This window comes from Mus caroli, unplaced genomic scaffold, assembly GCF_978045245.1.
Source record: "Mus caroli unplaced genomic scaffold, Mus_caroli_1 scaffold_9, whole genome shotgun sequence".
NCBI lineage: Eukaryota > Metazoa > Chordata > Mammalia > Rodentia > Muridae > Mus > Mus caroli.
The window spans coordinates 73,683,864-73,696,975 of NW_028227264.1; the positions used below are offsets into that span (position 1 = coordinate 73,683,864).

General features: G+C 46.9%; 1 protein-coding gene across 1 annotated transcript in view; it reads left to right on the top strand.

The window, feature by feature from the left end:
• Window positions 1–2,314: 2,314 nt before the first annotated feature.
• Upb1 (beta-ureidopropionase 1) overlaps window positions 2,315–13,112 on the top strand; it is a 34,082-nt gene continuing 23,284 nt past the window's right edge. The window contains exons 1-3 of the mRNA XM_021173741.2: window positions 2,315–2,489; window positions 8,012–8,183; window positions 10,186–10,273. Coding sequence (XP_021029400.1) covers window positions 2,386–2,489; window positions 8,012–8,183; window positions 10,186–10,273 — 364 coding nt within the window. The 5' untranslated portion in view covers window positions 2,315–2,385. The remainder of the gene's footprint in view (window positions 2,490–8,011; window positions 8,184–10,185; window positions 10,274–13,112) is intronic.

Sequence of the window (13,112 nt, forward strand, 5' to 3'; positions counted from 1 at the left end):
TTTTAAGCCCCATGATGGAACAGGCAGGCACTCACATGACCGATGCGTGCACACACACACACTGGATCAGGACACCCAAACATGGATGTTTTGTCTCAAGAAAGATTGTGCTTTCTGAGTGTGGTAGGGACCATCTTTAACCCCAACACGTGGAGAGGAAAGCAGGTGGGTCTGAGTTTGGGGCCATCCTGTTCTTCACAGAGAGTTCCAGGCCAGTCGGGAATACACAGGGAGACCCAGTTTTTAAAAAGGAAAGGTGGTGCATGCCTTTAATCCCAGCACTCTGGAGGCAGAGGCAGGTGGATTTCTGAGTTCGAGGCCAGCCTGGTCTACAAAGTGAGTTCCAGGACAGCCAGGGCTACATAGAGAAACCCTGTCTCGGAAAAAAAAAAAAAAAAGGAAAGGAAAAGGAAAGAATGATACAGTTAGATGTCTTTACAATAGCCACATGTTCAATCATCCTGGCTTTTAAAGTTACATTGTTTCAAAGGTAGATAGATATCCATGTAAGGTTGGTTCTAGGAAAGCTGGACAGTGGTGGCACATGCCTTTAATCCCAGGCACTTGGGAGGCAGAGGCAGGAGGATTTCTGAGTTCAAGGGCCAGCCTGGTCTACACAGTGAGTTCCAGGACAGCCAGGGCTACACAGAGAAATGCTATCCCAAAAACCAAAAAACAAACAAACAAAAAAGGTTGGTCCTAGGACCCCTAGCAATCCCAAATCCTGGAAGCAAGAGTCCCTTCTTTAACATAGTGTTGTATTTATAGCAGATAAGCTATACCATCTACTTTAAACAGTCTCTAGATAATAATACCTAACTATGTCAAATGCGGCACAAGCTAAGGTCATCTGTGAGGAGGGAACCTCAGTTAAGAAAATGCCTCCGTAAGAAGAGGCTATGGGGAAGTCTATGGGACATTTTCTTAATTAATGGTTGATGGGGGGAGGGCCAAGCCCACTGTGGGTGGGGCCACCCCTGGGCTGGTAGTCATGGGTTCTGTAAGAAAGCAGACTGAGCAAGCCATAGGGAGCAAGCCAGTAAGCAGCACTCCTCCATGGCCTCTGCATCGGCTTCTATCTGCAGGTTCCTGCCCTCATGGCTTTTGATGAAGAACTGTTATATAGAACTGGGGGCGAAATAAACCCTTTCCTCTCCGGGTTGCTTTTGGTCATGGTGCTTTACCACAGCAATAGTAACCCCAACTAAAGGTAAGCTTAATCCAGTGTAAGTGCTATATAAGCAACTGACACATTGTATTATTTAGGGACTAATGTGGGGAAGGAGAAAATCTTTACAAAACGGGCACAACTTGGAGGAAACTTTTTAATCAAGTTTGGTTGAATATGCAGCGGCGGGATCTACACACAGAGTGCCAACTGTCTCTATGTCTTTGTCTCTACTGTCTTTTTGTTATGCTTTGTGAAGTCTCCCACACAAATCTCTCAGCTTCTAGAAAAGGAAGACACTAGAAGCTGTCAGAGAACATCAAAGCGGTGATATAAATATCTTCAGCCACACCTTCTAGCAAGGCGGCGATGCTCTACCACTGAACTAAACTGCAGCAAGTGGTCACCGCATTCCAATTCTACAGATAAAGCAGCTGATGACCCCGAGTAGCAAGATAACTCCCCAGGTCACAGGAGTAAATCAGGGTCTGGGAGGGCTTCCCTCCCATCCCAGCTCCCAAGTATATGGCCTCTGTGAGTTACAGAGAACAGCAAGAGGGTCTTTCTCCACTCTGCAGCTGACAAAGCGCGCACGTGGGCATGCATACCGCAAAGGCAGAGATCCCGAAGCGGCATCAGAGAACAGAGAGTACCCTGCTCGGGATCCCATATTCTGCAGTACTGATTCCAGGGAAACCAAACTTGCTTCGCCTGACTCATGTGCCACTCATGTGGCTCAAAGGAAGCCAAAGGCCTGGTATTATCATAGTGCCAGGACTCTGGACTGGCCCTAGAAATACTCAGATGCCAAAGTATTGCTTCTTGTGCCCATCAGCAGCCCCGTGTAGTAGTGGGCCGGCGTGGCTGGCTGCCCTGTTCTGCTGATCCAAACCTAGGTAAAGTTACTTCAGCCCATCAAAGATCTAAGGAAGAAGGAGGAAGACGGAGGCGCCTGTGCTAGGGAAAGCCTCCATGGGCGACCTGCACTGATCCAGTCTGGTCACCAGTGAGAGCGCCAATAGAAAAGGTCTGCCAGGAATGTCCTGAGCATGTATTGGCTGCCCTCCACAGAGGCGTGAGGAGGGTGTTGTCAGCATGTGAACACCAAATCCCGTGCTTCTGGAGACCTGCCAGACTGCTGCCTCCTTCTCCCCATACTCTGGGCAGAGGGCAGGCCATTCGCGTGGGACATTAGTCCCTGCAACCAGCCTCTGGCCATGGCGGGACCGGAGTGGCAGTCCCTGGAGCAGTGCCTGGAAAAACATCTACCGCCTGACGATTTGGGCCAGGTGAAGCGAATTCTCTACGGCAAGCAGACTAGGTCAGAAACCCAGATGCTGAGTTTGGGGCTTTTGGAGTCACCCATCTGTGGGCTGGAGGAGCAAGGGGAGGGTTTCTCGGATGCGACTGGCTCAGTGGGGGCAGTGATGAGGAACCCTGTAGTTCACTCGCAAAGGCCACATGTCGTGAGAGATGAGAATCTTTAGGAAGGTGACTCTTACAAACCATACTTTCATCGCCCCAGACTCCTCGCTTCCCCAGCCCCGCCATCGCCATCGCCCACCTTGTGTGGAACAAAATAGGACCGAAAATGAATTTGTCTCTTAAAGCTATCTCCAGGGCCACTCCAACTTTCCTCCCCTCCCTAAGCTACTAGCTTTGCCTCAGACCGCAGCTTCCTCCCTGGGGGGTGGGGGGGGTGGTGTCTATCCAGTGCCTGCAGTGAGGGTCTCGTGAACCATCCTTCCTAGCAGGCTTGGAGATAGAGGAATACTGGATCAAACTAACTAAGGAAGCTTCCAGACTTTCCAGACAAGAGAACTGATAACTCAAGTTTTCCCACTCGGGGCAAGCTCACCAGATTTTTTTTATTCCTTTTTTTTTTTTTTTTTTTTTTTTTTTTTAGAGTTGGGCATCTGGTATAACAGGTATAACAGAGCTGGAGAAAAAAAATACCCTTCCCTCTTGGTCTTCAGTTTCAATCTATTTTTCTGGAGCAATCAGAAAGTTGTCTTCAAATGGACTGTTTCCTTGTCCTTTGCACAAACCCTATAATGGGTTTTCTAGGCTGTTAGAACAGAATGTGAACTCTGACCTTGCTAAACCTCTGTCCAACTCTTGCTTATATTGGCCTGCTCAGGCCTTGTCCAGTGTAGCTTGTTTGCTTGCTGGACTGCATGCCGGTGACCCTGCGTTAGAACCTTGATCAGCCAAAGATAATTGATGAAATCACTGGTTCCTGGCAACCTTAGGGTTCCTACAGGGAGGCCCCATCCACTAAATCTACCATAGCAAGTGGATGGTAGAAGAACTTCATTGGCATTTTGCTACCTCCCCCATCCCCTACGCACACACACACAAAACTGTCTCCATAATCTGTGAGAGGCTAGATGACCCTAAAATGCTCTCACTTTCCACTGTACTTACAAGATCAGCCAGCATGCGGGTGGGGGATGTAGCTCACTGGCCTGCTGGGCATGCTGGAGGCCTGGGTTTCCACAACCCCATGCAAAACCCCCCAAACTACAGCAGCAATACATTAGTTAGATGAGTAGTGTTAGAATCGAGGCTTCCAAAGAAGATCAAAACAAAACAAGCAAAAAAAGCAAGGGGCATCTTAGCCCAAATTCTAGGAATGGTAATTGTTCTGTTTTTAAGGGTAAAGTGAGCACGTTATCCTGAAAGATTTTGTTGGTGTCTGAGGTAAAATCAAGGGTTATTATGAAGAAAGAAATATTTCCCATAGAAATGACTGTTACACATTCGAGGTAGGACTGAGGCCAGGACAGAGATTACCGAGTAACAGGGTTTATATCGGCATTTGGAGAATCACAGAGCAGGGCAGAATTGTAATGGAGGGTACAATGCTAACTGGGACTAACCTGTGCTAACCTGGGACTAACCTATGCTAACCTGGGACTGCCGGGTCCTAATCCTGGGCTTTGGCTTTCAATACCTGAACAAGTTCCTTTGCCCAGTTCCCATTCTTCTCTTAGGTTCTGTTCCCTGATGAAATTTTCACATTCTATCTCTTAAGGTGTGAACCTTCATGCATGCTTAGTTCTTACGACTGGGTGAGTTTTGGCTGTGAATAGAATTTCCACCTGAAGATAGGAAATTATTCTGTCTTTAAAATACTTAAAAACCCCTCCCACTTAAACTCCTGTTCATTCTTCAGAGGCCAACTTGTACATGTCTGGTTCCCCAAATCATCCTAGCCCTAGATTTCTGGCTGTGCCCAATATACACCGACAATGTTTATTAAATATTTGCTAAGTGAGAAAGCTACATAACTGTGCATTGCCCGCCTACACCAGACAGACGAGACCCCCCAGAGAACAGAACCAAGAAACATTCCACTTTCTTGTTTTTGTTTTTATTTTATTTTGTTTTGTTTTGTTTTTGAGACAAGGTTTCTCTGTGCCCTGGTTATCCTGGAACTCATTCTGTAGACTAGGTTGGCCTCGAACTCACAGAGATCACCTGCCTCTGCCTCCCGAGTGCTGGGATTAAAGGCTTGCATCACCCCCCAAACCCCCCATTCTCCCACGCCATCCCCACATGCAGCCTGTTTACTTATTTTTTTGCCTAGGACATTAGAGGGACTATTTGTAGCACATGATTCCTGCCCTTGGTTTTTTTTTTTTTTTAACTGTTATTATCATTATTGTGGTGATACTAAGACCCAAACTCAGGGTCTCCTGCATGTTAGGAACAGTTATATAATATATTTCAGTTATGTACCACAGTTATATATAATGTACTAGGCTGTCACGACAATCAGGATGTCACAAGGTGACAGGAACTTTTCAGGTTCACTATAGTCATAGGGGACGGAAGTAACCTATGCGGTCCCTCACTGATAGAAAGGTCATTGTGTCCACATGCTTCTAGGTTGTTGAGTGAAACAGGCAGGATAAAGAGGAAATTCAGGAAACAGTCATGACATTGGTAACTTTGTATCTCTTTGGAAGGATGCCTAAAACATCAGACCCCCTTTGAGGTTTGGAGCTAGTGTTTGAAAGAGACTTGCTTTTCATTTTCTTCTCCCCTGTGCTGTGATTTCTCACCCCATAAACCTGTTTCCTTTGTAACAGTGTTTCAGTTTAATCATTTAAAGCACTCATGACAAAGAGATACCAGAGGAAGAGAGATGAGGTTTCCAGCTGAGGCATTGCTGAGGAAGCAGAAGCCTAGAGCCCTGAGGATAGGTCGGTCTCCATGCTAGTAAGGAGAGGGATCCAGGACTATGTGTTGGGCCAGGATGAGAAGCAACAAGCCTTCCTCCTGGAAGCTGGGGATTAGGAAAAGGTGCTGAGGCTCATCACAGCAAGAGCGAGAGGCAGAAGAGCTGAAACCAAGTAAGGCAGTGGTTCTCCATCTGTGGCTCTTGGGTCCGACATCAGGTCTCCTGCAGATCAGCTACTTACATTACGATTCATAACAGTAGAATTAAGAACAGTTATGCGGTAGTAATGAAATAATTTTTTGGTTGGGGGTCAGGACTACATGAGGAACTGTATGGAAAGGTGGCCAAGTTAGGAAGGTTGAGAGCCACCAAACGAGAGGGACATATAGCTGAATGCATCGTGAGACCCCTGAGTAAAATTTCTAAGGCTCATTTTCTGGGTTCTATTCCTTCCTGGGCTATTATTCCATTAAGTGCCTATCATTTTCTTTTTGTCTTGTTTTTAAATTTGTTTTGTTCTGTTTTTGTTTTGTTTGTTTTGTTTTAGCTTTGATATCAGCAAGTGGGTTGCTCTTCAGGAAAATGTATTTACTTATGAGGATTCAGAGACATTGGTAGATTTAGAGTCTGGTGAGGTCCCCTTTCTGGACTTATAAATGATGACTTCTTGTGGATGTGCAGTCAAGAGGCAAGCCACATTATCTGGGATTTTAATAGGAGTGCTAGTGCCATTTGTAGGGGAGTCCGTACTCACAGCTAGTCACACTCTAGGCCCTCTGAGAGGTTAGGATTTCACTCTTTCAAATGATGTTGGAGGGGTTTGGGGGGGCACATATTCATCTGCAATATCCCAGACTCCTCTAAACCAAAGCCTTGCCTGGAGGGAGTGTAGAGTTGGAACTCTTAAATTCAGGTGGCATTGGGAATGAGGATTTACAACATGGAATAACAGGATGGCAGAGAGATCTTACGGGTGGTAACCATAAAAAGAGATGCAGGAAAAAAGATCAGGATCAGATGCAAAACCACGAAGCCAAAAATCCTAGAGGATGGAGCAGCCTGGTTAACTCCCCTCAGGCCCAAGAGAATGAGTGTCTGCAGAGAGCTGAGAATTCTCAAGTGCACAGTCTCACCACAGGCTGAGGTGAGGGCAGCACTGGACTCAGAATTCAGGAAGAAAGGGGAGATTAAAACAACGGGTGGTCCTGACTGACAGCAGACAGCTATGGAGTGTGATAGAGATGCCCACCAGCCAGCCAGGCTTGCTGTGCCTGCATCTTCCTATACTGAGCCCACAGGATGCTCTGGAAGGGCAGCCTGGCTCCCTGAGCCCATAGCTTTTTAGGAATTGGACACACAAAGCTTTTCTCGTTTTTTTCTCCCTGTGTTTTGGTCCAGGGGTCCTAAGTGTGTAGCTCCCGGGAAGATGTGGGACTGTTCTCACCCAGAAAGATTTCCTAGGAACTAGAACCACAAGAGCCTAACCCCCCACGGTGGGAGGACTCTCTGTGGCATCACCGTGAGGGGAGGCCAGGTGTGGGCACTGCAGCTATTTCTAATCCACCAGAGGAAAGGCAGCTTTGACTGCTTGAAAAGCAGGCTGATTGTCAGGGGCGGAACCCAGCTCAGAGCTGTCAGGGAAGCTCCTGGCAGGGGGTGGAGACAGGGGGCTTGGACTGACAGGCCTGTGATTTTGAAAGAAATGTCTTTAAGAGAGTGACTTAAAGTAGGAGAGAAATATTATTATTAGGTAATGCCTGTCAGGTTATATTTTTTTTGATGTGTTCTTGGTATTTCATAATCATTTTGTCTTTAGATGGTAAGCCCTTCCTGGTCCTGGGCCATGAACTATGCCCCTCGGGTCTCACCCCAGCCTTGGACATGCAATGGGCACCAGGAGGTATTTGCCGCCTGACCCTTGGTCTCTGTAGTAGAAAGTAAATAATCCTCTAGCAGTTAGTGATGAACCACAAATACGGGCAAACATTTACACTTGCACCCTTTCAAACGCACACAGCACACAGCACCCACCCAGCGCCGGTCATGAAACTACAAGAACAAAGATCTGGGCAGACTACCTGAAACTCAGCTTCCTGAGGGGTGAATGAATACAGAGCCTCACTTTTTCTAGCAGTTCCTGGGCTCCATCCAGCCTGTCTCCTGAGCCCCACCTAGCCCTTCTCTGGTAGTACAGCTGGCCCAAACCCTAGGACCCACAAAGCCCTCTGATCCTGGATCAAAAACATTTTTAGAGCCAATTCCTTCCTGTCTGTGCTGGCCATTGGAACTTCAGTCTTTGCCCTGATCCTCTGTAAGTCCAAGCCCCAGCCTGTTGATCTGGAATACTGCCTCCCTCTGTCTTAGTCAGACCTCCTCTATGCTAGAGTCTCCCCGCTTATTATCAGTGAAATGTCCGTTCACGTGCCAACCTTAGGGCTCCGTAGGACTCTGAGCCCTGTACTGGAAGCTTTCCAAACAAGACACCCTACACCTCTTTTTAATCTGATAAACCACTACAAAGAAGTACGGGTATGTTTCTTTTCAGTATAGGGTCTGACCCAGGGCTCCACACATGATCTGATCCCCTAGTGGCGCGGGGGTTCGGTATAATCAGACTCTTTGAAATGTCTTTCTCTTCTCTGCTGCCTTTTCAGGAATCTCGATCTGCCCAGAGAAGCTTTAAAAGCTGCCTCAGAAAGGAACTTTGAACTGAAGGGATATGCCTTCGGGGCAGCCAAGGAGCAGCAGAGGTGCCCCCAGATCGTGCGCGTGGGGCTCGTTCAGAACAGAATCCCGCTCCCCACTTCTGCCCCCGTGGCAGAACAGGTGCTGTCTTTTATAAACAATACACACGTAAACAGGGCTCTGGCTTGTCCCATTGTGCAGTCACTGGTTGGCTGAGGTGAGGGTCTGTAGCTGGGGTACCCAAAGAGTATGTGGTTTATTCATCTCTGCCCTTTCTTCTTCCTTCCCATCTTGTCCCCAGATCTTCAATTTATTCTCAGTCTTTGTTCATCCTCCTACCTCCTTCAGTTTCTTCTGCTACTCCTGATCTGAAATGTCATTTACCAGCTGAGAAAGTGTCCCTTGGATAGTGCAAGCTCTCGCCACAGGAGACTTCTTGACAAAGGCCACCACCTGCCAGCATGCACTGACCGGATATCATACATGTGTTTTTCTGCTTATCATAAAGCCAGGGGCTCACTATGCCCTCGAGTGTTTACTAAAGTGGGAGTCTGTGTTTGCTAAGAGTTACACGGGCTATGAGAATATGGGTAGGCATCCCTTTATCATATAGTTAATCAATGTGGTCACGTTTTACAGTTCTCTAAAAGACCGTGTTCATAGATTCCGGTGGTTTTATTTATACAGCTTTTCACAGCTGTATTTAAAAAAAAAAAAAGTTTTCCTGGAACTTCGATGGCATTGTCTATAGCAGTAGCCTTAGCACATTTGATAATTCTTAAGCATTTTGCAGAAATCTCAAGTCACTTGGATTTCAGGCCAGAGAGGTCCTATGCTTCATATATATGAAAGAAGAGTAAGAGAACACACACACATACACACACGGTCATGCGTGTGCTGGTAGTTACACACACACACACACACACACACACACACACACACACACGGTCATGCGTGTGCTGGTAGTTACTGGAGAAAGAGCCCAGAGATTCAGCCTGCTAGGCAAGCAGTATTGTGCTTGCTTAGTCATATCCTCAGTTCTAATAAAAGATGGCAGGGACAAGGGGCATGAATCAGTGATGGAGCATTCACGTGGTATACGCAGGCACACACACTACACACAGACACACACACACTCACAGTGTGATTCTCAGCTCACTTTTCTCCCAGGATTTGTTGTTCGGGAACAAATCTATCACCTACATTGTCAGGCTATAAGGACGGGGACAGTCTCACCCCACACTGTACCTAGAAGTTTACTCTGTGTGTTGATGGTGCAGAGCCTGACTGGAGCTTACAGCCTCTTGGGAAGTGACTGTGAACCTAAGAACAAGCAGACGTGTTCTTTACTGTTTCAGCCTGGCTCCCCCAGCTTTTATCTTATCTTATATTTTATTTTATTTATTTTAAACAAACAGGTCTCATTGTTCTCTGGGAGCCTGTTCCTATGCTGAGCACACAAATGACAAGGAGCCTGCAGGGTCCTCTGAGTGACAGACAACATGGGAACCATAGTACCACATTAGGGACAGTACTGCCATAGGGAGCGTCCACACACAGCTAAGAGCATTTCTAGGTGAGGTGGGATGGCGTGACACCTTCTAGAAGGTTAGAGAGCAGAAGACAACACACTCCTGGTCCAGAACACATTTAAGGTTTAAACCAGCCAGAAAGCCAGATCTTACAGGATGGTTGAAGTGGTCAAGGAAGACCACTAAAACCTAAATGCAGGGTAGCCTATGGTGTACAATGGCTAGGGGGTGAGAGACGTGGGAGTACCTGTACATGAACACACTCCTGCCCTGCACACTGTAAGTACGACCATACTCATTCACATGGTTCAGCAACACCATGAAAAAGGTGTTTATCCCAGGGGGGTAGGGGAGGGTGGGGTGGGAGATAGTGAGGATAAAGAGTGGGGAGGGGCTCCAGTCCATATCTGCGGGAGCCTAGAGCTGCTTTTCTTCCAACAAACACAGTCTCCCCTCCCCCTCCCTTTCCCCCTTCCCTTCTCCCCCACCCCTTTTTTTTACAAGTGGTCAGGTGGGAGTTTTCCTGTTCCATCTGTACCAGGGTGAATTCTTTTAGGTCGGCTCAACAGTAGTCATAAGTATATTCTAATGCTTGCTTTTTAAATTGCCAGGTCTCTGCGCTCCACAAGCGCATAGAGGAGATTGCTGAGGTGGCTGCAATGTGTGGAGTCAATATCATCTGTTTCCAGGAAGCATGGAGTGAGTCTCTGTCATGATTCTTTCTCATTTAAGTTCCATGTGTATTCTCCTGCCAGAGTATCTGCTGCCTGAGGTTTTGTTTTTGGTTTCATTTTAATCTTTCTTTCTTCTATAAAATTTTTGTTTTTTGGAGACAGGGTTTCTCTATGTAGCCCTGGCTGTCCTGAAACTCACTCGGTAGACCAGGCTGGCCTTAATTCACAGAGAGTTGCCTGTTTCGGCCTCCCTAGTGCTAGGATTAAAGGCGTGCACTGCCACATCTGTCACGGATAAGCATCAAAATGTTTTAAAGACAATAGCTGGCTAGGTAACTTTGGCTAGCCTGGAACTTGCAACAATCCCCCTGCCTCTGCCTCTCAAGTACTGAGATTACAAGCCCCTGTCAGGATGACTGGTCTAGACACTGTATTTCACAACACCAGAAACCAAGGAGCCTGTGTCTCCCATTCACCCCTCCCTGTCCACCACTGTGGACCCAGGTGAGATCAGCAGTCACCAGGGTTGAGCCTCGTCTCCTTTAGCCCTGAAGAGTCAAACCCCGGGCCTTGCACGAGTTGAATACTCTCTTCCCCACTGAGTGTCACCCACCCACTTCTCTGGCTGCCCTCCTTGGAGAAAACTGAGTTTTCTGTTGTATCCACTGTTGGTACCTTGGGCCTTTTTGTTTTATTATGTTATGTTTTCTGTTGTATATACATTGTCATGTTTTCTGTTGTATCCATTGTTGGTACCATGGGCCTTTTGGTCATATTATTTGTTATGTTTTAACTGTCAGGGAGATAAAATGAGCCCCTGCTCTATTACCAAAAATAAAAATAAAAGTAAGAGTTCTCTGCCTGGTGGTGGTGAGGCACTCGCCTTTAATCCCAGCACTCGGGAGACAGAGGCAAGCAGATAGATCTCTGTGAGTTCAAGGGCAGCCTGGTCTACAGAGCAAGTTGCAGCATAGCCAGGGCTCCACAGAGAAGCCCTGTTTCAAAAACAAAAACAAAAACAAAAACAAAACAAACAAACAAACAAAAAAACAAAGTAAGCGCTCTCCAAGGGGCAGTGCTGAATACTCAGTTGGTGTCTTAGTCGGGGCTTTACTGCTGTGAACAGACACCATGACCAAGGCAAGTCTTATAAAAAAACAACATTTAATTGGGGCTGGCTTACAGGTGATAACAGTCCGTTATCACCAAGATGGGAGCATGGCAGTATCCAGGCAGACATGGTGCAGGAGGAGCTGAGAGTTCTATGTCTTCATCCAAAGGCTGCTAGTGGAAGACTGACTTCCAGGCAACTAGGGTGAGGATCTTATACCCACACCCACAGTGACACACCCATTCCAACCAGGTCACACCTATTCCAACAAGACCACACCTCCAGATTGTGCTTCTCCCTAGTCCAAGGATATACAAACCATCACAGTTGGTTATTGCAGAATTTCCTTTCTATAGCTGCTTCTTAATCCTTAGCTTTTCAGACATTTATTTGTGATGTCTATGGAGATGCACATACATCCCATGGAGGTCAGAGGACAACCTGTAGGAATCCGCTCTGTCCCTTCAGCATGTGGGACCTGCAGGTTGAACTTAGGCTGCCAAGCAAACTCCTTTGTCCACTGAGTCATCTTGACAGTCCCTTGATTTTTCAGTTTTCCATCCTCCGTGCATTCTCACCACAACAAACATCACCGTCCCCCTCACAGGCACAGCTGCCCTGCCTTATCTGCGTTCAGCCTCTGCCAAGGCATTTGTTCCTCAGCCCCTGTTTTCCCTACAGTTTGCTTTGTGTTCTAACACAAGCTCTGTCCCACACTTTTGATCAGTTTCCTTTTCTTTTCTTTCCTTTCCTTTTCTTGGACATTTCTTTATTTACATTTCAAATGTTATCCCCTTTTCCTGTTTCCCCTTTGGAAACCCCCTACCCTATCTCCCCTCCCCCTGCTTCTATGAGGGTGTTCCCCACCCATCCACCCACTCCCACCTCCCTGCTCTGGCATTCCCCTACACTGGGGCATCGAGCCTTCACAGGACTAAGGGCCTCTCCTCCCATTGATGCCTGACAAGGCCATCCTCTGCATATGTGGCTGGAGTCATGGGTTCCTCCATGTATACTCTTTGGTTGGTAGTTTAGTCCCTGAGAGCTCTTGAAGGGTCTGGTTGGTTGATATTGTTATGGGGCTTGATATCCTATGGGGCTGCAAGCTCCTTCAGTCCTTTCTCTAACTCCTCCATTGGGGACCCCATACTCATACAATGGTTGGCATCTGCCCCTGTATTTGTCAGGCTCTGGCAGAGCCTCTCAGGAGACAGCTATATCAGGCTCCTGTCAGCAAGCACTTCTTGACATCTGCAATAGTGTCTGGGTTTGGTGACTGTATATGGGATGGATCCCCAGGTGGGGCAGTCTCTGGATGGCCTTTCCTTCAGTCTATGCTCCACACTTTGTCTCTGTAATTCCTCCTGTGAGTATTTTATTCCCCCTTCTAAAAAGGACTGAAGCATCCACACTTTGGTCTTTCTTATTCTTGAGCTTCCTGTGGTCTGTGAATTGTATCTTGGGTATTCCAAGCTTTTGGGCTAATATCCACTATCAGTGAGTGCATACCATGTGTATTCTTTTGTAACTGAGTCACCTCACTCAGAATGATATTTTCTAGTTCCATCCATTTGCCTAAGAATTTCATGAAGTCATTATTTTTCATAGCTGAGTAGTACTCCATTGTGTAAATGTACCACATTTTCTGTAGCCAGAAGCTGGAAAGAACCCAGATGTCCTTCAACAGGGGAATCCATCAGTTTCTTATCCCTCTTAACCTGTGTAGACACATTAAGCAGTCTATTGAGTCCAT